The 25,416-nt window shown below is 40.7% G+C and overlaps 1 protein-coding gene across 5 annotated transcripts in view; it reads left to right on the top strand.

The window, feature by feature from the left end:
- PHF8 (PHD finger protein 8) overlaps nt 1-25,416 on the top strand; it is a 166,738-nt gene that overhangs the window by 24,481 nt on the left and 116,841 nt on the right. For all 5 annotated transcript variants that reach the window (XM_056130102.1, XM_056130103.1, XM_056130104.1 and 2 more), the window contains 2 exons: nt 24,533-24,618; nt 25,013-25,121. In XM_056130102.1, coding sequence (XP_055986077.1) covers nt 24,533-24,618; nt 25,013-25,121 — 195 coding nt within the window. The remainder of the gene's footprint in view (nt 1-24,532; nt 24,619-25,012; nt 25,122-25,416) is intronic.

Below are 25,416 nucleotides of genomic sequence, written 5' to 3' on the forward strand. Positions count from 1 at the left end.
AGCATGATCCAGATATATTATTAAATAGACTTTGTTTTTTAGAGAAGTTTTTGAATCATAGCAAAATTGAGCAGAAGGTACAAATATTTCTGATATTCCTCCTTCCCACACACAAATAGCTTCTTTCATTAATATCCCACACAAGAATGATATATTTGTTACAGTTGTTGAATCTACACTAACATGATTGTCAGCTAAAGGTTTTAGTGTTTGTTTAAAAATTTTTTATTTAGGCATTATTATTTACTGTTAACAGTGTTTCACACATGCAGTTTTGCTATACCACACCAACCACCAGAGTGTCTATATTCTTCTACCACTGTGTCTAGACACCCTCTTACCAGCCCATCTTAGTAAACTCAGTTCTATAAGCTGACCCTAGTCTCCTGGAAGTGCTTTGGTGAACATCTAGGGTTCTGGGGATTGATCCTGGGTCAGCTCTTAGAAGGCAAGTGTTATTTCTTTGAGATATATTAACTTCTTTTTAAATCAAATTTTTAATGTTACTGAGTTTTAAGATTTAAAAAATTAAATTTTGGATAGCAGTTCTTTACCAGATGTCTCTTGCAAATATTTAGCTTATCTTTCCATTGTCTTTTTTTTAACATTTTTGCGGGGTGCTTGCAACTTAATTATGGCTTTGTGCTCAGGGATCACTCCTGGTGGTGGTCCGGGGACTATATTTGGTGCTGTGATCAAACTGGGTTGGTCATGTGCAAGGCAAGCACCTTAATCCCTGTAGTATCTCTCAAGCCCCCTTTCTATTATTATAGCAGTGTTTTTCTAATGACAGATTTTCATAAAAAGTTTTTTGTTTATAAATTTCTCCTTTGGTGTTGTATCTAAAAAGTTATTGCAGAACCCATTGTTATCTATATTTTCTTTTAAGGTAATCTTTTAGGACTTCTATTGGTTTGTATTTTAAACTTTAAATTCACTATGATCTATAGTGAATTCATTTTTGTGTATTTTATTTTCAAATATGTCCAGTTCTTCTAGGACCATTTGTTTGAAAGTATTGTCTTGATTACTGTGACCTTATATAAAATGTAAAATATTATTTTTGCGCCACACCTGACTGTACTTGAGGGCTAGTCCTGGCTTGGTGCTTGGAGGTCACTCTGGATCCTTTGTTGCTGGGAATCAGACCCGGGGCTCCTGCATTAAGTTCTATACTCTAGTCCTTTGATCTAGCTTCCTCGCTTTAACAGTATGTTTTGAAGTTAGGTGGTACCAGTTCTCCAGCTTTGTTATTTTTCCTTACTGTTTTTCTATCTTATGACATAGATATATTGAAGAGTCAGAATTTATTGAGACACTAATCTAATGGGTGGCTTTTCTTCTCTTGTGTCCATTGGTACTGTATCACTGTATCACTGTCTTTCTGTTGTTCATCGATTTGCTCGAGCAGGCCCAGTAACGTCTCCATTGTGAGACTTGTTGTTACTGTGTTTGGCATATCAAATACGTCACGGGTAGCTTGCCAGGCTTTGCTTTGCGGGCGAGATACTCTTGGTAGCTTGCCAGGCTCTCTGAGAGGGGTGGAGGAATCAAACTCGGCTTGGCCAGGCTGGCTGTATGCAAGGAAAATGCCCTACCACTGTGCTATCGCTCTAGAGTCCAGTGTACAGGATATATAATTAGATTGAGCCAGGGTTGGGATTTGCATGTGTGGGTGACAGGACGACAACAGGGCAAGTGAACTGAGGAGGCCTATTAAAAAAGTTGATGAAGAATATCAGAATCTATCCTAGGTAGAAAAAAATGGTGGTCAGAAATGGGTAAGTAGGGTCCCAGGATAGTACCTCTAAGAACTTGTACACATGTTTTGCATACTCGAGGCCCTAAATTCCATCCATGAAACTTCAAACTCCCCCTATCCACGCATCTCCAGGTGTAGTTCATGAGCACCATGGGGCCTGATACTCAATTGTCAGGCATGCACAGCCAAATTAATTATTGCCAGGAGTTACTTTGTGGGCCCTACCTTTGCTTGGAGGCCCTTATCCCAAAAAAGAAAGGGTAAATAGAAATAAGAAAAAGATTTTGAGGGCTAAGAGCAGTGTGATGAATACAACTGGATGGATATACTTGTGGTCTGAGTGATGTATGAATTTTATATTCCAGAAGTGGAGTGTTTCAAAGTGTTGACAAGATCTGTGGGATGGCCATGAGAGTTAGTAGTTGAAATAAGATTGAAGTTAGTAGTCTGTGAAGATGCAGAGGTCAAAAGACTAAGAGATTAGGTTATTGATTCTTTACAATGATGATTGATTTCATATGGGATATTGGCAGGAATTGGGCTCGAGGGAAATCTGTGAGCAGATTCTTCAATAAATGAAGATGTTGTTTGGGAGATGAGCAGTTAATAGTAAAGAAGAGTAGTAACTGTTATAGTAAATCTCAGAGAAAGTAGAACAGTTTATACAAGGGTAGAGGAGGATGATCTTGAAGTTGTACTATTGAGAGAGAGAGAGAGAGAGAGAGAGAGAGAGAGAGAGAGAGAAAGAGAGGGTGTTTACCTTCAGTGTAGCTATAAGTTGTAAGAGTGTGGTAGAATGTGCAGCTTCTTCCTCGCAGGGCTCTATCTTACACAGTGCTTCTTGGACTTTCTATGGTGAAGAACAAGGGTGTTTTTTTTCTTTATTTCTAATCCATAGTTAATCGATCATTTTGCAAAGTAGTAGAAAGTGGCATGAACAAAAAATGCTATAAAATGTGTATGACCAATTTTCTCATTTATTTTTTGAAATAACATGGCTTTATTTAGAAAAAAATGTAAGCGGTAATCAGAGAATGTATAGGTCATTGATTCTGATGTGCACAACAGAGAATGAGCACCCAGGTTTTTGCATGGCTTGCCTTGCACATGACAGACTTCAGTTTAATTCCCAGTACCACATGTGGTCCCTCCAAGCACTGCCAGGAGTGAGGCCTAAGCAGCATCAAGCTAGAAATAAGCCCAGAGCATCACTGGGTACGACTTTCTTTTTTTTTTTTTTTTTTTTTTTATTTATTGAATCACTGTGGGAAAGGTTACAAAGCTTTCAGGTTTATGTCTCAGTCATGCAAATATCAAACACATTTCCCTTTACCAATACTTATTTTTTACTCTGAAGAACCCCAATAAAACCCCACCCCCCACCCCTCCCCGTCCCTGTGAGGCAGATGAATTCTAGTTAACACTCTATCTGCTTTGATTAGATTCATTGTTTCAATAAGATTCACCACTATTATTTAGAGTTTACCCCCCCCCCCAAATCAGACATGCTGAAAAAGCATTGTGAAGTGATTTGCTTTCTACAGCTGGGTTCAAGAATTAAATGTTGGTTTTGGATTTCTGCTATTTTACCTGTTGACCCTGGAAGTATTTCTACTGAAAGTCAGATAGTTAAGAAATTGGTTTCTGTGTTCTGGAGTCGTGGCCGTGCTGGAGAGCCGCTCGTGGGGGCAACTGGGTATGACTTTCGACTGGCCCTGTTACCCCCTCCACAAACAGTAAAATTGTGCCAAATTGCTAATAAAAGTTTTTGTAATATTTCATTTTCTGTAACTTTTCCTGTTACAGACCTGAAGTAAGTAGTTTACCACTTGGCTGATCCACACTTTCAGTGGTTGTAGTTTAAATTTTTCCTTCTCAGGTAGAAAGTGAGTCTGTATACAACTGTATAAAATCTGTATACAACTCCTTATAAATTATAAATTTATCTTTTGCTTCCCCCATATTTAGTTACATGACCCTATGTTGGGTCATAAACCACAGTTTAAGAAACTGGGCTCTTAGTATAGAGAAGTGTTTATTTTGTAAGAGAAGCTGTGTTCCATTAATCCAGGAAGGTAGAAGTGCTTACTCCTGAGCTTTCCACTCAGGAATGATTCTCAGGAGTGATGTATTTTTATATTCTCTGCTATATCTGCCTAACCAAATATTTGAGAAGTTTGATCTTTGCTAGAAGTTATTTAGAGAGTGATGTCTTTGGTGAGTAAAGTTTTAGTTTTGTGAGATTACCACTTCACATTCATGCAGACTCATTTTCAAAATTAAGTCTTTTTAAACAAAAAAAATTTAGATATTCTAATATGAAATAAGTAATACATTTCAGTGAAGAAAATTAGATAGTATTGGGATCCAGAGTGATAGTATAGCAGATAGGGCACTTGCCTTGCACTCGACTGACCCAAATTTGATTCACAGCATCCCATCTGGTTCTCCAAGCACCACCAGGAAAAATTTCTGAGTCAGAGCCAAGAGTACCCTCTGAGCATTGCTGGGTATGGCTCCAAAATTTAAAAAAAGCAAACCAAAAAAAGGAGAGCAAGAGAAAGAAAGAAAATTAGTATTGAAAAAGAGAAAGGAAAAAATCCTATAATTATTCTCTTGGAGAAACTCTTGATAAAATATTTCATTCACTACTTTTAAAATATCTCAACTAAGTTACAATTCTATTTTCTGTTAAAATAATACTTTATGTGTAAATTTAAATATCATTAAGATTATTTTATCTGCTTTTTGCCATTTTGTTTTAATTATTTAAGTTTTCCAAAGAGGGTAATATTGCTTCCTTGGAGGGACCACAGGGTTGTGGTAGCCTTGGGCGCAGTTGGGGGCTGCTTTCTGTTTTCTTAATGGAGGTAGATTTCCAGGTGGATTCCTAAGGAATTTTTTTCCTGAGAAGGTGTCATTCTGACATGTTGGGTCCACGGAACCGGCAAGAGAGCTGGCAGTCCACCCAACCCCACCTGTTGCACAACAGACAGGGAAGGATGATAGCCCCTAGAGGGAGGATGACTACGTGAAGCTGTATGAAAAGATAAGACAGAAAAAACATGACAGACAAAGACATATGGGGAACCTTTGCAGGGAGAAAAACTCAGTTTATTGCAATTAGGCTTAAGTTTATATATTTAAGAGAAAAGGGAGAGCAAGGATGAATACTTTTTGGGGTTAGATTCCCTTACAAGCCTACAAGCAGTCATACAGAGTATTCTAGTTTCTCATTCTCCCTGGCTGGCTGGGAATTAGCTGGCTCAGTGGTCCCTGACTTTTTATTTTATGCATAGTAACTGGACACTGTGTCTGGCTTTTTGAAGAGGGAGGGAGGAGTCATTGATGGGAAGTCAAGGGAGGGGCCGCTTCGGTCAAATCTCATGAACTCATCCTTGACCCCATCTGTTCCCCCATTCATCCACTGCAGCACCCCATAAAGAGGGCAGTATTTCAAATAAGTTTGGGAATCCTGGTTTAATAGTAAGGAAAATGAAAATGGCCATCACCACAAAGGGGCTTTTTCACTACAAAAGATATAATGTGTATAATAGATCAGGGATACCTAGAAAATGCCACAAAAAAATAGGAAAACCTCAACAAATACCAAACTGTCATTTTCAATGGTTCATTAACACAGAACAGTGAAAGTATTATAATATATTAAACCTGATTGCATATTAAATATACAGCAGTTCAACATTAGATCTGATGTGCTTCAAAATGGAAATAGAAAATTTTACCTCTTAGGGAAAAATCACTATTTTTTGTACTGTTGTTAAAAGATGACTTGCAGCAGCTTGAAAAATTGCGCAGGGGATACAGTGTCTTACTTGTATGCCACCCTGGCAATTTATAGATATGGTCCCCTGAGCACCGCCAGGAGTGCCTAAACAAACAAAAAGATGACTTTCTGAATTCCTGTACTTTGATATTTCTTTTTTAAATCAGTTACTCCCCTCTCTTCTCTTATTTTTCTTTGTTGCGATGACCAGAGGTTGCACACACTTGGTGTGGTATACTGGAGATCACATACTTTGTTGTGGCACTGGGGATCCCAGACAGCAGAATTATGTAGATTATGTGGCAGTGTCAGGGACTGAATATGTGACCTTACTAGTTTCAAGCTTGCAAGGTAGGTGCTTTTGCCACTAAAGTGTTCACTCCTTCGAATATTTATTTCTGAAGATAACTAGTAACAATCAAGGATGTTAGGGTGAGCTTTAACAAAGTATCAGCACTGTCCTCCCGTTGTTCATCGATTTGCTTGAGCGGGCCCAGTAACAGTCTCCATTGTGAGACTTCTTATTACTGTGTTTGGCATATCAAATAAGTCACGGGGAGCTTGCCAGGCTTTGCCGTGCAGGCGAGATACTCTTGGTAGCTTGCTGGGCTCTCTGAGAGGGACAGAGGAATTGAACTAGGGTTGGCCATGTTGGCCGCGTGCAAGGCAAACGCCCTACTGCTGTGCTATCTCTCCAGCCCTAACAAAATATATTTACAATTTATTAAGAAAAATATAATTACGGTTTTCATACTGAGAGTCTTTTAAACATTACGGATGGATTATTTTCCTAAGGATTTCTTATATATTTGATTTATTTCTCATATTGATTTGTTCCCTGTGGGACTTCTCACATTGAAGGTTGTGAGCCAATTGAAGTCTTTTTTCATGCTGTTAAATTCAGGATGTTTTAATACAGTGGTTATTCTTACACCATTAAAAATAACTGGATTGACAAAACTTTCTGTTCTTTTTTTGTTTTTGGGGGGCCACATTCAGTGGTCCACAGGGGCTACTTCTGGCTTGGTACTTAGGGGTCATTCTTACCAGTACTGGGGGACATACCGGTCTCCTGCATGGAAAGCGTGCATTCTAGCCTGTTTAACTATCTCTCCAGCACCCATTTTTTCACATAATTCTTTGTTATTATATTGAAAGCACTACTGATTTCTGTTAATTTTGTATTATTTTACTGTACTGAATGTGTTGATTTAGATTTAATAGGGTTTTTGTGAACTCGTTAGGGTCTTTATACATAAGGTCATGTCATCTGCAAATAGGGACAGTTTTAATTGTTATTTTTCTAATTGCTGATGCTTTTTCTTTCTTTTCTGAAGCAGGGAGTTGGGCCACACCTGCCACTATTCAGGGATTACTCCTAGTAGCACTTAGGAGACAGGGATTGAACTGGGATTGATTGCATGCAAGACCAAGTGCCTTAACTCCTGCACTATCTCTCTAAACCTACATTTTCTTGCCTAATTGCTGTGTTTGGACGTCCAGTTCTTTGTTGAATAGGAATGGTGAGAGTGGGATTCCTTGTCCTGTTGCTGATCTTAGAGGGAGAGCTTTTCAACCTTTTACCATTAATGTGAAATTGTCATATAAAGACATATAAAGACTTTATTAAGTTAGGGTACTCTTTTCTATGCCTAATTTATTGAGAGCTTTTATCAGGAACAGATGTTGAATTTTGTCAGATGCCATTTTCTATATTTGTTGAGTTGATCAGGTCATTTATATCTGTTGAACCATCTCTACATTCCTAGAATGTATTCTACACATCATGGTGAATTTTCAATTTATTTATTTATTAAAATGTTCATTTTGCTGTGTTACTGAATTTGATTTGCTAGTACTTTATTGAGATTTATTTATATTATTCAGTCATAATTGGCCTGTACTTTTCTTTTCCTTATATTGTTCTTGTTTGGTTTTGGTATTGGAATCTTACTAGACTCATCCACTGAATTTGGAAGTTTTCTTTTACTTGAATATTGGAAAGTTTTAGGATTGATATTAATGGTAGTTTTAAAATTTTTTCTATATTGCTTATTTCTATGTTACTAATTTAAATTTTTAACATTAGATATAAGAAATTATAAGGCCTATCATAAGTATCTAAAACTAAAATTATTTATGGGTAATGCTGTTGAAAAAGAATAAAACATAATGAATGATTATTAGAAACTTAACTTTTCTTTCAAGAGTAAATAACTCTTTGGGGTGGATGGTGCCCTAGGAGCATTCAGTGGATTGAGGGCAACTCACAGCAATTTTTTCCCCTCAATTTTTATTGAGGCACTGTGATTTTCAATACTGATAATAAGAGTTTCATGCATTTTAACATCATATACACCATCACAATATGTGCTTTTCTTCACCAGTGTCCGAAGACACCCCCCTCCTAGCCATCCCCCCTCATCCCTCTATTGTCAGCCCAGTTTTGTAGATCATCTCTCAGGTTTGCTTGCCTTTGGCCCTTAGTATTCCCTTACTATTCTTTATATCCTACATCTAAGAGAGATAATTCTGTGTATGTCCTTCTGACTTCACCCAACCTCATACCTTTTTTTTTGCTTTTTGGGTCACACCCAGTGATGCACAGGGGTTACTCTTGGCTCTGCACTCAGGAATTACTCCTGGCGGTGCTCAGGGGACCATATGGGATGCTGGGAATTGAACCTGGGTCGGCCGTGTGCAAGGCAAATACCCTACCTGCTCTGCTATCACTCTAGCCTCAGCCTCATACCTTCTAGTTTCATTCATATAATGTCAAATTGTATGATTTTATCCTTTTTATAGTATTTCATTATATAAATGTGTATACAGCTCTCTCCCTCTCTCTTTCTCTCTCTCTCTCTCTCTCTCTCTATATATATATATATATATATATAGCAATTTATGCAATTTATTTACCCAATTGTCTGTTCTTGCTCACTGAGTTGTTTACAGATATTGGCTTGTGAATAGATGTTAATTATTCTTTACCTTTTCTGTTAAATGAAGCCATTTGGTTCTAGGCTTTTGTTTGTTTGGAAAGTTTTGATTACTGATTCATTCTATACTGATAATTGGTGTGTTCAGATATTTTTTTTCTTGTGGATTGAGTCTTGCTAGATTTTATGTTTCTAAGTAGTTTTCCATTTGTTCTAGGTTGTCCAGGTTTTTGGTGCATAGGTTCATAGTAACCTCTCCATATTTCTGTGGTATATGTAGGACTCACCAGGACCACCTTGGTAGTGTTTTGGAGGCCCCCTGGGCTATACCCAGAGATGCTCGGTGGCCATATGGTACCATAGATTGAACTCAGGGCCCAGTACATGCTAGACATGCTCTTCATCTCTCATGATGTCTTCCTAGCCCCAGTCTTTAAATATTTCCCTTTTTGTAGGAGTCAAACATATCAGTGCTCAGAGATCACTCCTGGTGGTATTTGTGGTGCTGGGGATTGAACCCATATCTGCCAAGTGCAAGACAAGTTCTTTAACTGCTATACTATCTCTCTGACTCCTCAGCCCTTATTTTTAAATGTAAGAATTTATTGCTACAAATAAAGTCTGTTGGAACCCCTTTGCTATGAGGTGGAATGACCGTACAGAGGTTAAGGCACTTGCCTATAGAATACTGGGTGAAAAATGTGTTATAGTAAAGAGGGCTGGAGCGATAGCACAGCAGTAGGGCATTTGCCTTGCGTGCAGCCAGCCTGGCAGAGCTGGGTTCGATTCTTCCGCCCCTCTCGGAGAGCCTGGCAAGCTACCGAGAGTATCTTGCCCGCATGGCAAAGCCTGGCAAGCTACCCGTGACGTATTCAATATGCCAAAACACAGTAACAACAAGTCTCAAAATGGAGACATTACTGGGCCCGCTTGAGCAAATGTGACAGTGACAGTAAACGGGGATTGCTAAGATCACCCATGACCCCAGTGTTTAGAGAGGAGAACAGAGAAGGAACGAAATCAATGGGGGAAGAAGAGATCAGAAAGTAATGACTTTAGTTATACTGGTGATATAGGTGAGTGATATCCATATATCCACAACAGATTCAACAACACTGAAAATATGAAATATAAGCTGCAACCACTGGAACTTTTTTATGTGTTTTTTTTTTTTTATGGTTGACAGGTGGGAGATAGCACAGGCGTTGAGGGCGGGAATGTAATATGAGAACACTGGTGGAGGGAAGTTGACACTGGTGGTAGAATTGGTGTTGGAATATATTTGCATAAAACTCAATTATCAATAACGTCATAAATCATATTTCTACAATTAAATTAAAACATTTATTAAAAAACACACATGGTTCCCTAAACCATGCTTAGTTTCCTGAGCAGAGAACCAGGAAAACCACAATGTGTTGCCCCAAAAGAACTAACTTTACCTATCCCAGAAAATTTGGTATGTTTAGTTTCCTTTTTCATTGTTTAAAGGTACTCTTTTGTGGTTTTGAAGTCACACCTGGCAATGATCAGGGTTACTTCTGGCTCTGCACTCAGGAACCACTCCTGGCAGTGCTCCAGAGACCATATGAGTTGCTGGTAATCAAACCTTGGTTGATCACTTTTAAGGTAAGCACCTTATCTGCTTTACTCTCTCTTCATCCCATCAAGGTACTTTTTTTTTTGGATTTTTGGGTCACATCCAGCAATGCTTAGGTATTACTCCTTGCTCTGCACTCAGGGATTACTCCTGGTGGTGGTACTCGGGAGACCATATGGGATGCTGGGGATTGAACCCGGGTTGGCCGCTTGCAAGGCGAACACCCTACCCACTGTACTATCACTCCAGCCCCCCCCCCCCCCCATTAAGGTACTTTTAATTTTTCCTTTTATTTCTTTACTGCAGTGGTTGCTGAGAGAGTTCTTCACTTTCCATTTCTTTATCAGTATTCCATTTTTCTCCTCTTATGGCTTCATATTTTCGTAGTTAAAGAAGATATATGGTATGATTTTAATCTTAATTTGCTAACACTTGGTTTGTGAGCAACTACATAGTCTATCCTAGAAAATGTTTCATGTGCACTTGAGAAGAATGTGGTTTATTGTGTCATACAGAATGTTCTGTATATGCCAATTGAGTTCATTTGGTCTTTAGCATTGTTCAACTATACTATATATTTATTGCTTTTCTAGATGATCTAGACACTTTACACATTTTATTTTTTGTTTTTTGGGTTACACCAAGCTGTGCTCAGAGCTTACTCCTTGCCCTGAGCTCAGGGATCACTCCTGGAGTGCTCAGGGAAACAGGGTGCTTAGGGTGCCAGGTATTTGAACCTGAGTCAGCTGCATGCAAGGCAAGCCTCTTATCAGCTGTACTATTTTCAGGCTTTATCTAGACATTTGTTGAGAGTATTAGAATCTTCAATTATTATTTTTAAATTAAATTTAATTGCAATATTATAGTGTATGATACTATGAAGATGTTGTTTTATAGTTGCAGAGCTGCTACACCAATCCCTATGCCAGTGTTTAAAGATTCTTCCACTGATATCCCACAGACCGTTGCCCCCACCCCTACACTCTTCAATCCCTAGTTTTACTGATTATATCTCAGGGATTGTTTAAAACAGGGATCGTCTATCCCTTTGTTTCTTTATATATTTCTGGAGCGATAGCACTGCGGATAGGGCATTTGCCTTGCATGTGGCCAACCCGGGTTCGATTCCTCCACTCCTCCCCGAGAGCACGGCAAGCTATCGAGAGTATCCCACCTGCACGGCAGAGCCTGGCAAGCTCCCCATGGCGTATTTGATATGCCAAAAACAAACAACGAGTCTCACAATGGAGATATTACTGGTGCCTGCTCGAGCAAATTGGTGAACAATGGGAGGGCAGTGCTACAGTGCTACTTTATGGTACAGGTTTATAATTTCTAGGAGTCTTTTATTTATTTATTTTATTAGTGAGACATCATGAGGTACAGTTGTAGACTTACAAATTTTTGTGCTTGACTTTCAATTATACAGTGATCAAATACCCATCCCTCCACCAGTGCCCATTTCTCATCACCACGGATCCCAGTATCCCTCCCCCCCCCCCCCCCCCCCGTCCCACCCTGCCTCTGTGGCAGGGCATTCCCTTTTGTTCTCTCTCTTATTGGGTGTTGTGGTTTGCAAAAGAGGCAATGGGTGACAATCATGTTTGGTCTATAGTCTACTTTTAGTGTGCTTCTCCCATCCTGGGAGGATCCTCTCAACACCTTTATTTGGTGTTCCCTTCTCTATCTGAGCTCCCCTTTCCCCCAGCATGCGTGCTGGGCCTCTAGGAATCTTTTAAATGGAGTCTTTAGAGTTTTCTGTGTACAATATTATGTCATTTGTAAATAATGACGGTTTAGTTTTATATCAATTTGGGTTTCTTCAATTTTTCATTTTTGTCTAATTGTAATGGTAAGGACATCCAGTACTGTCCTGAGTAATAGTGGTGAAAATGAACTTCCTTGTTTTGTGCCTGATCTTAGAAGAAAGGCTTCAGTTTTTCCTTTTAAGTATTGTGGTAGCTGTGTATCTGATGTATATGGCCCTTAAATTACTGAGATAACTTCTTTAGTGGATGTATTTAATTGTCACTAGTCTCACCACCAAAGTTCCAGTGATATCATGCCACAAAAGACCCCTGTACTCATTCCTCCCACTTATCTACTTTCATTCTAATATAATAATCACCATGGTTCTTATAGAATCTGGGATCTAGTTTTGCCCATTTTTTTTTTTTTGCACCTAATGATGAAAATATTCTGCATCAAGGTCTGGGAATGAAGCCGCATTTGGGCATATTACAGATGAGGAATAATCCATCTATGTTGAGTACAAAACCCAATTGCAGAATTATTTCTTAGTTATTACCAGATACCTCAAATCATTAATGCTTAATTGAAATAAAACACAATTTGCCGCACTGGAAAGCTATAAGTGAAACATGATGTAATTTAACCAGCAGAAATAAATACAGCACTGATATATTCCTGATTTTTAATATATATATTAAAAACCAAACCCACCAACTATTGGACAAAATAAAATATTGAGGAAGAATCCTGGCCTTATGCGCATCTTACCTGACATTCAACTAGAAAGCTAGACCATGAATTTTTATTTTTTAATTTAATTTTTATTAGTGAAACAACATGGGATACAGTTGTAGACTTACAAACTTCGTGCTTGGGTTTCAGTTATACAATGATTGAGTATCCATCCCTTCACCAGTGCTCATTCTCCACCACCAATGATCCCAGTAACGCTCCCACCCCCTCACCACATTCCCCCACCCCGCCCCACCGCTGTGTCAGGGCATTCCCTTTTGCTCTCTCTTTCCTTTAGGGTGTTGTGGTTTGCAATAGAGGTATTGAGTGGCCATCGTGTTCGGTCTATAGTTTACTTTCAGCATGCATCTCCCATCCCATATGTGCTGTTCCCTTTACTTGGTGTTCCCTTCTGTATCTAAGCTGCCTTTTCCCCCAGAAGGCACTGCCGGCTTCCAAGCCTTGGAACAAACCTCCTGGTACGCATCTCAACTATTCTTGGGCGTTAGTCTCCCATTCTGTTACTTTATATTCAACAGATGAGTGCAATCTTTCTGTGTCTGTCACTCTCTGACTCATTTCACTTAGCATGATACTTTCCATGTAGAACCACCTATATGCAAATTTCATGACTTCATGTTTTCTAACACCTGCATATTATTCCATTGTGTAGATGTACCAAAGTTTCTTTAACCAGTCATCTGTTCTCGGGCACTTGGTTTTTTTTCCCAGATTTTGGCTATTGTAAACAGTGCAGCAATGAATATAAAAGGGGAGATGTTATTTCTACTGTACTTTTTTGCCTCTCTGGGATAAATTCCTAGGAGTGGTATTGCTGGGTCAAATGGGAGCTCAATTTCTAATTTTTTAAAAATTTTTATTAGTGAGACATCATGAGGCACAGTTGTAGACTTAAAAATTTTTGTGCTTGGGTTTCAGTTATACAGTGATCAAATACCCATCCCTCCACCAGTGCCCATTTCCCACCACCACAGATCCCAGTATCCCCCTCACCCCCCATCCCCCCCATCCCACCCTGCCTCTGTGGCAGGGCATTCCCTTTTGTTCTCTGTCTCTCTTATTGGGTGTTGTGGTTTGCAAAAGAGGCAATGGGTGACAATCATGTTTGGTCTATAGTCTACTTTTAGTGTGCTTCTCCCATCCTGGGAGGATCCTCCCAACACCCTTTATTTGGTGTTCCCTTCTCTGAGTTCCCTTTTCCCCTAGCATGTGTGGCTGACCTCCAAGCCATGGAGTAAAATTCTTGGTACTAATCTCGGCCATTCTTGGGTGTTAGTCTCCTATTTTGTTACTTTACTTTATGTTCCCCAGAGGAATGCAATCTTTCTATGTCTATCCCTTTCTTTCTGAGTCATTTCGCTTAACATGATACTTTCCATTTAGTACCACTTGTATGTAAATTTCATGACTTCATCTTTTCTAACAGCTACATAGTACTCCATTGTGTAGATGTACCAAAGTTTCTTTACCCAGTCATCTGTTCTCGGGCACTCAGGTTTTTTCCAGATTCTGGCTATTGTAAAGAGTGCTGCAATGAACAAACAAGTGCAGATGTCACTTCGACTATACTTTTTTGCCTCTCTGGGATATATTCCCAGGAGTGGTATTGCTGGGTCAAATGGGAGCTCAATTTCTAATTTTTTTTAGAATCGTCCATACTGTTTTCCCAAAGGGCTGAACCAGTCGGCATTCCCACCAGCAGTGAAGGAGAGTCCCTTTCTCGCCACATCTGCGCCAACACCAGTTGCTTTTGTTCTTTTGGATGTGGGCCAGTCTCTGTGGTGTGAGAGGATTTCTCATTGTTGTTTTGATCTGCATCTCCCTGACAACTAGTGATGTAGAGCATTTTCTCCTGTGCTTTTTAGCCATTCGGATTTCTTCTTTTTTTTTCTTTTTCTTTTTGAGTCACATCCAGCAATGCACAGTTGTTACTCCTGGCTCTGCACTCAGGAATTACTCCTGGCAGTGCTCAGGGGACCATATGGAATGCTGGGAATCGAACCCGGGCCGGCCGTGTTCAAGGCAAACACCTTACCCGCTGTACTATCACTCCAGCCCCTGGATTTCTTCTTTGAGAAATTTTCTGTTCATTTCATCACCTCATTTTTTGATGGGGTTGCATTGGAGTTCATCACTGCCCTGTATATCCTTGATATTAACCCGTTATTGGATGGATATTGGGTGAATATCCTTTCCCATTCTGTAAACTTTGCATTTTGGTCACTGTTTCTTTTGAGGTGCAGATGCTTCTTAGTTTAAGATAGTCCCATTTTTTAAATCTCTGTTTTCACTTGCTTGGCTAGTGGCATGTCTCTTTGAAGATATTGTTAGCTTCAATGTCGTGGAGGGTTTTGCCAATCTTGTCTTCAGCGTACATTATGGATTCTGGTCTGATGTTGAGGTCTTTAATCCATTTTTATCTGACTTTTGTACATGGTATTAGGTAGAGTAGATCATGAATTTTTAGCACTTTATTGTGTGGAAAAATTAGTATCAATGGATTTAGTGACTAAAGGGGCATATTTTGGTGAAAACAGCAAAATAAACTCTTTAGGAAAACGTTTCAAATTGTTTTCACAATATCTAATGAATATGCTGATGTTTAGGAAAATATCTAGTCTAGTCTGTAGAAATTCATCTTGAAATATGAATGAAGCAAATAATTTTTAAAGGGTTATTATATATGCTTTTCAGATTCCAGTAACAATGATTATGATCATTTTATAACAAAGCAATGCAATTTAGAGAGCATTGTTGCTTTGGAGACCACCCACACCCACATAATTGAAGAAACCAGTCTTTGCCATCAAGTTAAGAGATGGGTAGATGAGGTCAGTTTCAGATGGTAGTTCTTATCACGGTCATTCAGATTAAATTTCAAAATTCTTTTCTTCTATCGTTTGACTCATCTTCAGATAACCTTTCACAGACAACTCCTTTTCTATTTTATGTAACATTTGGGGGGCTTTCATTTTCCTCAAGTTATTATGATTTAAAAATCTTTGAGTAGCATATTGTGATGCTTGTTGCAGTGCCTCACACATGAAAAGTTAGCCTTGAGTTGCTTTAAAGACTTTCATACCATCTGACTGCCGTATTGGTCTTTACAAAGCAGTTATTCTGGAATCTGCTAAAAGCACAGAACTGGTCTGAAGTGTACTGACAAGGTGATGCTTGCTTTTTTTGCAAGTCCGTTTGAAGTTCAACGGGGCTTCATCCCTTCACCAATGTATTTTCTTTGGTAGTGGTTGTCAAAAGCAGAAAGCATGTATGTGTCCAATGACATACATGTTTTCACAAATCTGAAACAACTTTGCTCTGTTAGTACCATGAAACACTTTCTTTGCAAAAAATTAATGGTATTGCTGCTCTTCATGTATGGGCACTGCTCCACATCCCTGAAATGAATTGCTGTGCCAAAAGCCACAAAAAATATGAAATTAATTTTACACCTGCCAGTAGTTAATTTTTCCCTATTATTTTCCTGTTAAGCTGATTAGATTTTATGGGTTTTTTTTTCTTTTTGAGTCACACCCAGCAATGCACAGGGGTTACTCTTGGTTCATGCACGCAGGAATTACTCCTGGCCATGCTCGGGGTATCATATGGGATGCTGGGGATCGAACCCAGCTTGGGCCGTATTCAAGGGTAACTCCCTACCTGCTGTGCTATCATTCCAACCCCTGTTTCTTTCTTTTTTTTAAAAAAAAAGTTGGACTTTTATATTTATAAATTACGTAAAATTTTCAAAAAACAAAAAAACTTTGCTTTCATCACATTAGTGAATACCTTGAAGTAGTTGAGTGAAAATGCACATTTAATACCCCTACCAACACTGTTCAGCACTTCCGTTATGTTATCTCTATTAGTTTTAGATTAAAACAGAGAACAGTTTTTCTATAACAGTTTAATGCAAGTTCTGTAATAATTTTATTCTGATCCAATTTTAATAACTGGTTTAGGAGCAAATTTTTATTTGAGAAATTTAGCCAATACATTATTAAACTTATTTCTGGCACTAGAGGTGAATATAAGAAAAATTATAATTTTTGTTATATTGAGAATACAGCAAAAGAGAAGTACAGAGCTTCTCTTTCCCAGCTCCCTTCCCCATTTTTAAAAATCTAGATATCATTCATTTTAGAGAACATGAAGTGTACATTCTCACAGGAGTTTTGAAAGTTGCCTGGTTCTCAGGCAACCCTTGATAAGATGGAGGCTGCTTTTCCACTAGCTGGACTGGGTGATTGGGAGCATGTCCTTAGCGGCCTCTGGCTGAGAAGCAGGAAGCTTTCTCTACCGAGCCACTCTTGGACTCAGAATCCAAGGAGTGGCAGCAGGCTCATCATATCCGCATCACTTTCATCTCATGCACTGGGAGTGGAGCTATATGGAAGAGATGAGGGTCTCTCAGTAAGGAACATTAATTCACCAGCATCAGAAATATTTTTACTTTGAAAGTGCATTTCTACTGGAAACTGAGTCTCTTTCAGGACTTGTGTATGAGAGGAGCTGAGGAAGTCTTATATCTCTCCTCAACTGTATATCTCCAAAACTGGAGAATAGAATTAACAGTCTCCCATGTAACCCAGAATTCCATGGGGATTTTAGTCCCCTCCTTACATGCCATGTAGACACTTTTCTTATTTCCAGATCCTGGTCTCTAGAGTCCCTTCATCTGGGAGTCATGGGTTTATTTCATAAACTACTTTAAAGCAGGCCCAGAGTTGGTCTCTGGAAATGCAGTCTTCTGGGACCCCTGTTCTATAGGAGAGATACTGAATCAAATTCATAAATGGCTTGGCCCATTCAGTCTGGCTCGAGAAACACTGGAAAAGCCTGGGGAGGCCCAGAATCTGTTCCATCTTAGTTGGGGGATTGCTGCTAGGATTCTAACTCCCAGCACCCTAAAAAACTACTATCTCACTCTCTTCTGAGTGGGGGATATAGATAGGACTTTTAAGTCCCCAGAAATGTGAAACTTTGTTCTCCCACTCACCTCTGTACGTGGGGGTCCACCAATACAGTCCTTACCTTTAGATGCCCAGGCACAGGGATGTCAGCTGTGAGTTCCCAAGAAAAAGCATGGGAGCACGAGAGGAACTCAAGCATTCATTCAGTGGCTGAGATCCATTCTCCTAGCTGGCCCCCATGGTGATTGATGGATGAATGACAGGGCGGTGGGGGGTGGGGGAGGCGGGGAACAGAATAACAGGGCTCTGGGCTGGTTGTTAGTCAGTTTATTTCTCTCTCCTCCCAGGAGGTGTAATTTGACCTCTCCCCTTTAGGCACAATCATAGTCTTGTTTTGGTCGTAGTCCCAGTCATCATAGTTTCATCATCCTTGTCTTCTTGTAGACCTCAAAGTCTTCTACCTGTTATATTTTCTTCCTCATCTCCTCATAGTCTCATAGTCCTCTACTTCCAGTCAACATTGTCATCTAATCATCCTCCTAGTCCCCAAAGGCCTCAAAGTCCCAAAGTCCCAAAGTCTCAGTTCTCATCCTCCCCTCTTTCCCCTTACAGCATACTTATATAGGAATCATGAACAATGGGGCTACACATAGGTGGGGTTGAACATTATCATAAGAAGAAACAGGTAAAGCCACCCCTTTAGGAGATTAACTCAAGGACAAAATCTCATCTGAGGGTTCAGCACTCAAGATTACTAGGAGATCAGTTCAAGGGTGGGATTCCATCCAAGGTGTATTGCTTTCTCCTTTCCTCAGCTAGTAATGCATTTAAACAATCATAGTAAATTTACTTCTTATAATATTTCTAGTCATTTTGTATGAACACAGTAAGAGATATATTAAGCTTAAAGATTGACTCTTCCTGGGGACATCTTGCTATATATTCCAGGCCATAGTCCTCAGGCCAGGTTAGTCTTTCCTAACTCTAGCAGGGTCCTTATTCAGTTACTCCTTTTTGGGTCATGACAAGAGTTTGTCCCATGACCATGCTCTTACTATACTTATGGCACTTAGCTTGTCTCCTTTCAATGCCAGGGTAGCTTACAGCTTGCCCTGGGTCCATCCAGTCCCTTTGTCAGGACCCTGCTTTTGGAATGCAAGGAACTAAGGGCAGTTGGGGCTTAAGTCCAGTAAATATGGATGCCCAGGAGTAAATATTATTTTGGAATCAAATAACTCCCATGTTATAAAGCATAGCATGAACTGTTTTCCTGTGTCTATACAAAAAGGACTTTGCTAAATAAACCATGCAAATGACAAAGGAAAAAGAAAAGCAATATAGGATTATTAGTCTTAATGGAATTGGGTGTGCCTCAGGGGCACTGTTGTGGGAGTAACTCAATGAACCTTAAGTACCTTCAGGAGGAGCAAGGGTAACTCAATGTTATCCAACAGTTGAGTAAAAATGCACATTTAATACCCCTACCAACACTGTTCAGCACTTTCCTTATGCTATCTCTCTTAGTATTAGATTAAAACTGTGAACAGTTTTTCTATAACAGTTTAATACAAGTTCTGCAATAATTCTATTCTGATACAATTATAATAACTGGATTTATGAGCAAATTTATATTTGAGAAATTTAGCCAATACATTATTAAACTTATTTCTGGCATTAGGGGTGAGTATAAGAAAAATTAGAATTTTTATTATACTGAGGATATAGCAAAAGAGAAGTACAGAACTTCTCTTTCCCAACCCCCTTCTCTATCTTTTTAAAATCTGGGTATTATTCATTTAGAGAACATGAAGGATACATTCTCACAGACACGAGTTTGAAAGTTGCCTGGTTCTCAGATATGTGAGTTTGAATAGAAGTTCAGCATCCATCTGATCATCTACCTTTGGTTTGGCATCTGCCTCTGTGGTGGGCTATTTCCTGAGCATTTACTTCCACTTTGACTGAAGTGGTTCACTTTGCAGAGCTTCCTGCTATTGGTGCTGCTTCACCAGGGTCAATATTTCCTTAATTTTTCTCTGGGCTACCCGGCAAGCATAAAAGTGACCAATTGTTTTGACAACCACTTTATCATTTTTATCACAAGGGACAACAACTTCTGCACTTGACAAATTCTGGAACTCATTCATCATATTGCTTCATTTTCTAGTAATTATGCCAGCAACAAAGGATGGCACTCTGATATGAGCTTCAAGTTTCACCTCTTCTTTAGGACAAAAAATCTTTTCTTAATTTTTCCATAAACTCATCCCTAAGCCTTAAGCTGAATCTCTAGTGGCCCAGTAACAATCATCATCCTCACTTTACCATCTGGTGCTGGAGCAATCTTAATAGAAGTTCCTACAAAGCAAGAAAGCTAGTTTGATATGCTGCCCCTGCTTGCTGATAAAGGTGTCAACAAATAAGGGCTAGAATTAACAAATGAATAGTTTTCATTTCTGAATACTCAAACTGTTGGTAAGGAGGAGTCATAGCTGAAGGGGGCCCTGAGGTAGGAAGTGACTTCGCTGAAGTGGGTAGGAACAGACCCAAAGCATCAAGATGTAGTCCAGGAATTAAATGTGCTTGAAGATTCATAGAAGCAATATTGTTTTTATTAGGCTCCATGATTTTCTCAATCTCTTCCTCAGCTTTGTCACATTGCCTTTAACTGTATTGGTGCACTCCAGATGGTACAGCATGAATTATTGCATTGGAAATATCGTGTTTATATTGGCTGGGCATACTCCATCCAGATCCTCCACCTTCCAGTAGGCAGGGATCACACCCAGCAACTGGCCCCCTGGCGCCGTGTGATCCCATCAATGGCCAAGACCCAGAGACTATAAAACCCAGCTCCCGGAAGTGCAATGCGGCCGCGCGACATCTTATTATCTCATTCTTACTTTGGACAAACTGGCAGGCTACCGAATGTAACCTGCCCACACAGCAGAGTCTGGCAAACTCCCCGTGGCGTACCCAATATGCCAAATACCAGTAACAATGATGGGTCTCATTCTCCTAAGCCTGAAAGAGCCTTGAATATGGCACTTTTAAAAAAATCTCAGGGCTAGGATGAAGGAGACGTTACTGGGGCCTGCACGAGGCAATCGATGAACAACAGGATGATCGTGATCATGATTGTCTATGCCTTTCTCAATTTTCTTTACTTTTTGGGCCACACCTGGCAGTGCTTAGGGGTTACTCATAGCTCTGCACTAAGGAATTACTCCTGGCTGTGTATTGGGAACCATTTGGATGCCAGGGATCAAACCTGGGTTGGCCACGTGCAAGGCAAGCACCCTACTGTCTGTACTATTGCTCCAGCCCATTTTGCTCATTTTTTAAAAGATTTCTTCCTTCTTCACCAATAAGATAACCTACAATGAGTATATACTTTGGATATTAGTCCTTTATCTGAGGTATTGTGTACAATTATCTTCTCCCATTTGGTTGGGTATCTTTTTTGTTATTTTTGGGTTACACCTTGTGGTGCTCAGTGTTTCCTTCTGGGTCTGCTTTATTTAGGCTACCTGGTTAGGTGGACTGAAGGCTATATTCAGTAATGGACAGGATTTACTTTACTTGCCCAGATGGAGCATAAGAGCAAGCTCTTACGCTTGCGATCTTAACTCAAGCCAATTCACACGTTTAAATTCCCTTGCTAAAGAGGGCACTGAATTTGCTTTGCAGATGATCAGATCTGCCTGTCATAATCTCTCTGCTTAAATATTGTTGGGTAGTAACAGTTTCTGGGTGTTCTGGCTATCTGGTGAGATGGGGCTAGGAGCTACACTCACTCATGTGTTAGGCTATGTCTCAGTTGTCATCACTGGGTGGGGACGGACCAGGTTGCAGGAATAGCAATGTTCTTTTAAGACCGAGGTACATAGCATTTGTACCATACCAAGTTCCCTGATCAGACTGTGCTACAGATTTGGCATTGCAAATAAGCAAAGTTTGGAATTGCTGCTTGAGTACTGTATCACTGTATCACTGTCATCCTGTTCATCGATTTCCTCGAGCAAGCACCAGTAATGTCTCCTTCGTCCTAATCCTGAGATTTTAGAAAGTGCCACATTCGAGGCTCTTTCAGTGTCAGGAGAATGAGACCCATCATTTTTACTGTTTTTTTTTGCATATTAAATATGCCACGGGGAGTTTGCCAGACTTTGCCTTGTGGGCAGGATACTTTTGCTAGACTACCAGGTTCCACGTGCTTCTGGGAGCTGGGTTTTATAGTCTCTGGGTCTTGGCCATTGATGGGATTACACGGCACGGGGGCATTTGGTGGGTGTAATGCCTACACACTGGAAGATGGGGGATCTGGGTGGAGGAGGCCCAGTCCCAATCCGAGCAGGCTTGGAGACCTGCACCCTGGGTCCCGCACACCTGGGTTCCTCTGCCGGTTTCTTCATGCGTTAGGCTCGTCTAAACATGTGGAGAGTGGTCGTAAGCATGGCTGTGGCTGGAACCGGAGGTCTTCAGCTGCCGGGGCTCTGCTCGGGGTGGGGAGGGAATCTCAACCCACCCTCCTCCAAGGGGCCCCAGTGAGGATAGTCAGGTGCAGAGGCAGGAGACTCTGTGCTGTTCTCTTTCGGGAGCTCAGTTTTATAGTCTCTGGGTCTTGGCCATTGATTACCACAGAGTCTCCTGCCTCCGTGCCTGGCTGTCTTCACCAGGGCTCCTTGGAGGAGGGTGGGTTGAGTTTCCCTCTCCGCCCCGAGCAGGGCCCTAGCAGCCCCTCGGAGGAGGAGCAGAGGAACCTAGGTGTGCAGGACCCAGGGCATATATCTCCAAACCTGCTCGGATTGTGACTCAGCCTCCTCCACCCAGATCCCCCATCTTCCAGTATGTAGGCATTACACCCACCAACCAATTGCCACCCCCCTGCCCCCGCGCCGTGTAATCCCATCAAATTGAGTACTCTAGATAGAAAATAAGTCTACCAAGATCTAAGACCTGGTTGGTGCAAACTCTACTCCGTCATTCTAGATCACAATTAAAATTCTTGTGGTCACGGTCCACAAATTCCTCTATAGGAATTCCACGATTCACTTTTAATTTCTATATGGTAAAACTGGAATGGAGGCTCCCAGGAAATTACCCACAATACTGGAGATGCTGGATAGTTACCCCCTGAGCTTTCTTCCCATTAGAGAAACTGTAGACTTAGGGGAGACTGATTGTGGTTCTGTGCTCATCTTGTGTCAGGAGCTTTGTAGTCAGCATCATGTAGCTGCTCTCGTTACTTTTCAGATGCAGCCTCTGGTGCAGAGAATGCTTCGGCCCTTCCCCATATATGATTTACTCTGAGTTCTCTTGATCATGAGAGGTTCTTACTACTTCTTAGGGGAAAGGAAACTATGGGAAAACCTATGTTACCATCTCAGGCCATTCTGAGTCTTTTTTTATTTCATTTTTTATAATTTTAATTATTGAATCACCGTGAGGGCAGTTACAAAGCTTTCGGGTTTAAGTCTCGGTCATACAATGAAACACCCGTACCTTCACTAGTGCTCATTCTCCACCACCAAAACCCCCAGTATACTCCCATCTCAAACCCTCCCCCTACCTGTGGGGCAGATGGGATTTCCACATTACTCTCTCTCTACTTTGATTACATTCAATATTTTTACACCAGACTCACCGTTATTATTTGGGATTTTACCCCAATACTTAGTTCTGCTGAAAAGCCAACTGCAGTTGTTTTCTATTGCTGGTTAAGAATAACATATGATGTTGTGTGGCTGCAGTAGTGCTCACACAATTTTGAAATTTCGAAATTTTAACAATGAAATCTGGAGGGATTTCTGCCAAAACCTGCTGGGTTCCGAGATTTGTTCCTGAGTCTCTTGGATCATGGCCGTTCAGCAGCTTGATCAGGAGCCAGAAAGGCCATTAGTGGGCGGCAATTCAGGTCTCATTGGGGTGGGAAGGAAAGGGCCAGCTCCACCCCCATCCCGTGAGGCCCCACGTGTCTCATCACTGAGGGCCCAAACCTGACTGTCCAATGGCCTCTGGAGAATTATGGCTACCGAGCCTTCTAGGGGGAGCCAGCGGAGGGACAGCACCTTTTCCCCCCTGGAATGGCCCGGTGACAGTAACCTATTGTGGGCTCGGACGAATTTCTGTCAAAGGCCACTGGGTTCCGAGATTTGTTTCTGAGTCTCTGGATCATGGCCGTTTTAAGCAGCTTGATCAGGAGCCAGAGAGGCTGTTTGTGCGCGGTGACTCGGGGTCTCATTGGGGTGGAGAGAAAAGGGCCGGCTCCACACCCATCCTGTGAGGCCCTGTGTGTCTCGTCACTGCGGGCCCAAACCTCATTGTCCAGTAGGCCATTCTGAGTCTTAATGAAACTTTGTTTGTACTTATTTTGGATTTTGAGGCCATCCCTAGCTCTGTGCTGAATGTGTGCTCAGGGATCACTTCCTGGTAGTGCTCAGGATACCATCTGTGGTGCTAGGGATTTAAACCTGAGATAGCTGCATGCATAGCAAGTGCATCACCTTCTGTACTATGTCTTTGTCCCATATATGTACATTTTTAACTCATAATTATAACTGTGGTTCAATAGAACTTCATTTTGGTTGTTTGATAATCTGTTCAATATGGTAACCTCTAGCCACATGTGACTATTGAGCTCTTAAAATGTACTTGGTGTGTTGGAGAAACTGCATTTAAATTTTCACAGTGGATAGGGCATTTGCCTTGCATGCGGCCGACCTGGCCGACCCGAGCTCAATTCCTCCGCCCCTCTTGGAGAGCCTGGCAAGCTACCGAGAGTATCTCGCACAGCAAATCCTGGCAAGCTACCCGTGACTTATTCGATATGTCAAACACAGTAACAACAAAGTATCACAATGGAGATGTTACTGGGCCCATCAAGCAAATTGATGAACAATGGGAGGACAGTGCTACAGTGCTACAGTGATACTTTAAATGTAAATAGTTATATGTTCTGGACAACACACTTCTAGGCCTTGTGAGAAAATTTCCATAAACTTTTGTTGGTTTTCTCTTTTCTAGCTGTGTTGGTGTTGAAGAAGAGAAAGCTGCTGACATTGATCTCTACCACTGCCCTAACTGTGAGGTCCTACATGGCCCCTCCATTAGTAAGTAGAGATTTGAGTTTTTAAAGGAAGGTGGTCAAGAGAAATGACAGACAAAGGAATCGTGGACAGGAAATTGCCTTTTGTCTGAGTGCTTCAGATTTATCTTTCTTGGTAGACAGAAAAATCAGTGCAGACTCCTTAGTCTAACAGCTGAATCATTGCAAGGGCAGAATTGCATATCTTAACCCCTCCTTTCCTAGGATTTTCACAGAAAAAGTGCTAATACCTGTTAGAAACTTTCCTGGAACAGCAAGGGCCTCATTAATTCTAGATGCTCTAAAAGGTTGTTAGATTGGATCAAAAGTAAGACTTGCTGAGGTTTTTGCTCTGTGACCCATTCATTGCTCATTGCTGTTCTGATTCATAATCTTTTTCCCCCCTCTCCCCGGCTCAGTGAAAAAACGCCGTGTCTCTTCAAAAGGGCATGATGCACACAGGGGGAAAGTAGTGAAGACTGGGAGCACTACATTCATTCGAGAACTCCGAAGTAGGAATTTTGACAGGTGAGGACGCTTACCCTTAAGGCATGTGAATACCATGGCCTATGGAAGCACACATCCGCGAGTGTCAGCCGGAAAACTCTTAGTTCTGTTCCCGGGGAGAAACTTTTCTGAGAAATGTTGATAGTTTCATTTGATATACAGAGTACATTAAAGACTACTTGTAGTAAAAACTTTTGGTTGATTGGCAGTGGGAAACTGTTACATGGGCCCTCCATTAATAAGTAACGGTTATTTTTATGCATCCAGGAAATATTAGAACCAGGATTCTTAAAGATAAGTTTAATTTTCTCATAGA

The sequence above is a fragment of the Sorex fumeus genome, unplaced genomic scaffold, assembly GCF_029834395.1.
Source record: "Sorex fumeus unplaced genomic scaffold, SorFum_2.1 ptg000073l, whole genome shotgun sequence".
Lineage (NCBI taxonomy): Eukaryota > Metazoa > Chordata > Mammalia > Eulipotyphla > Soricidae > Sorex > Sorex fumeus.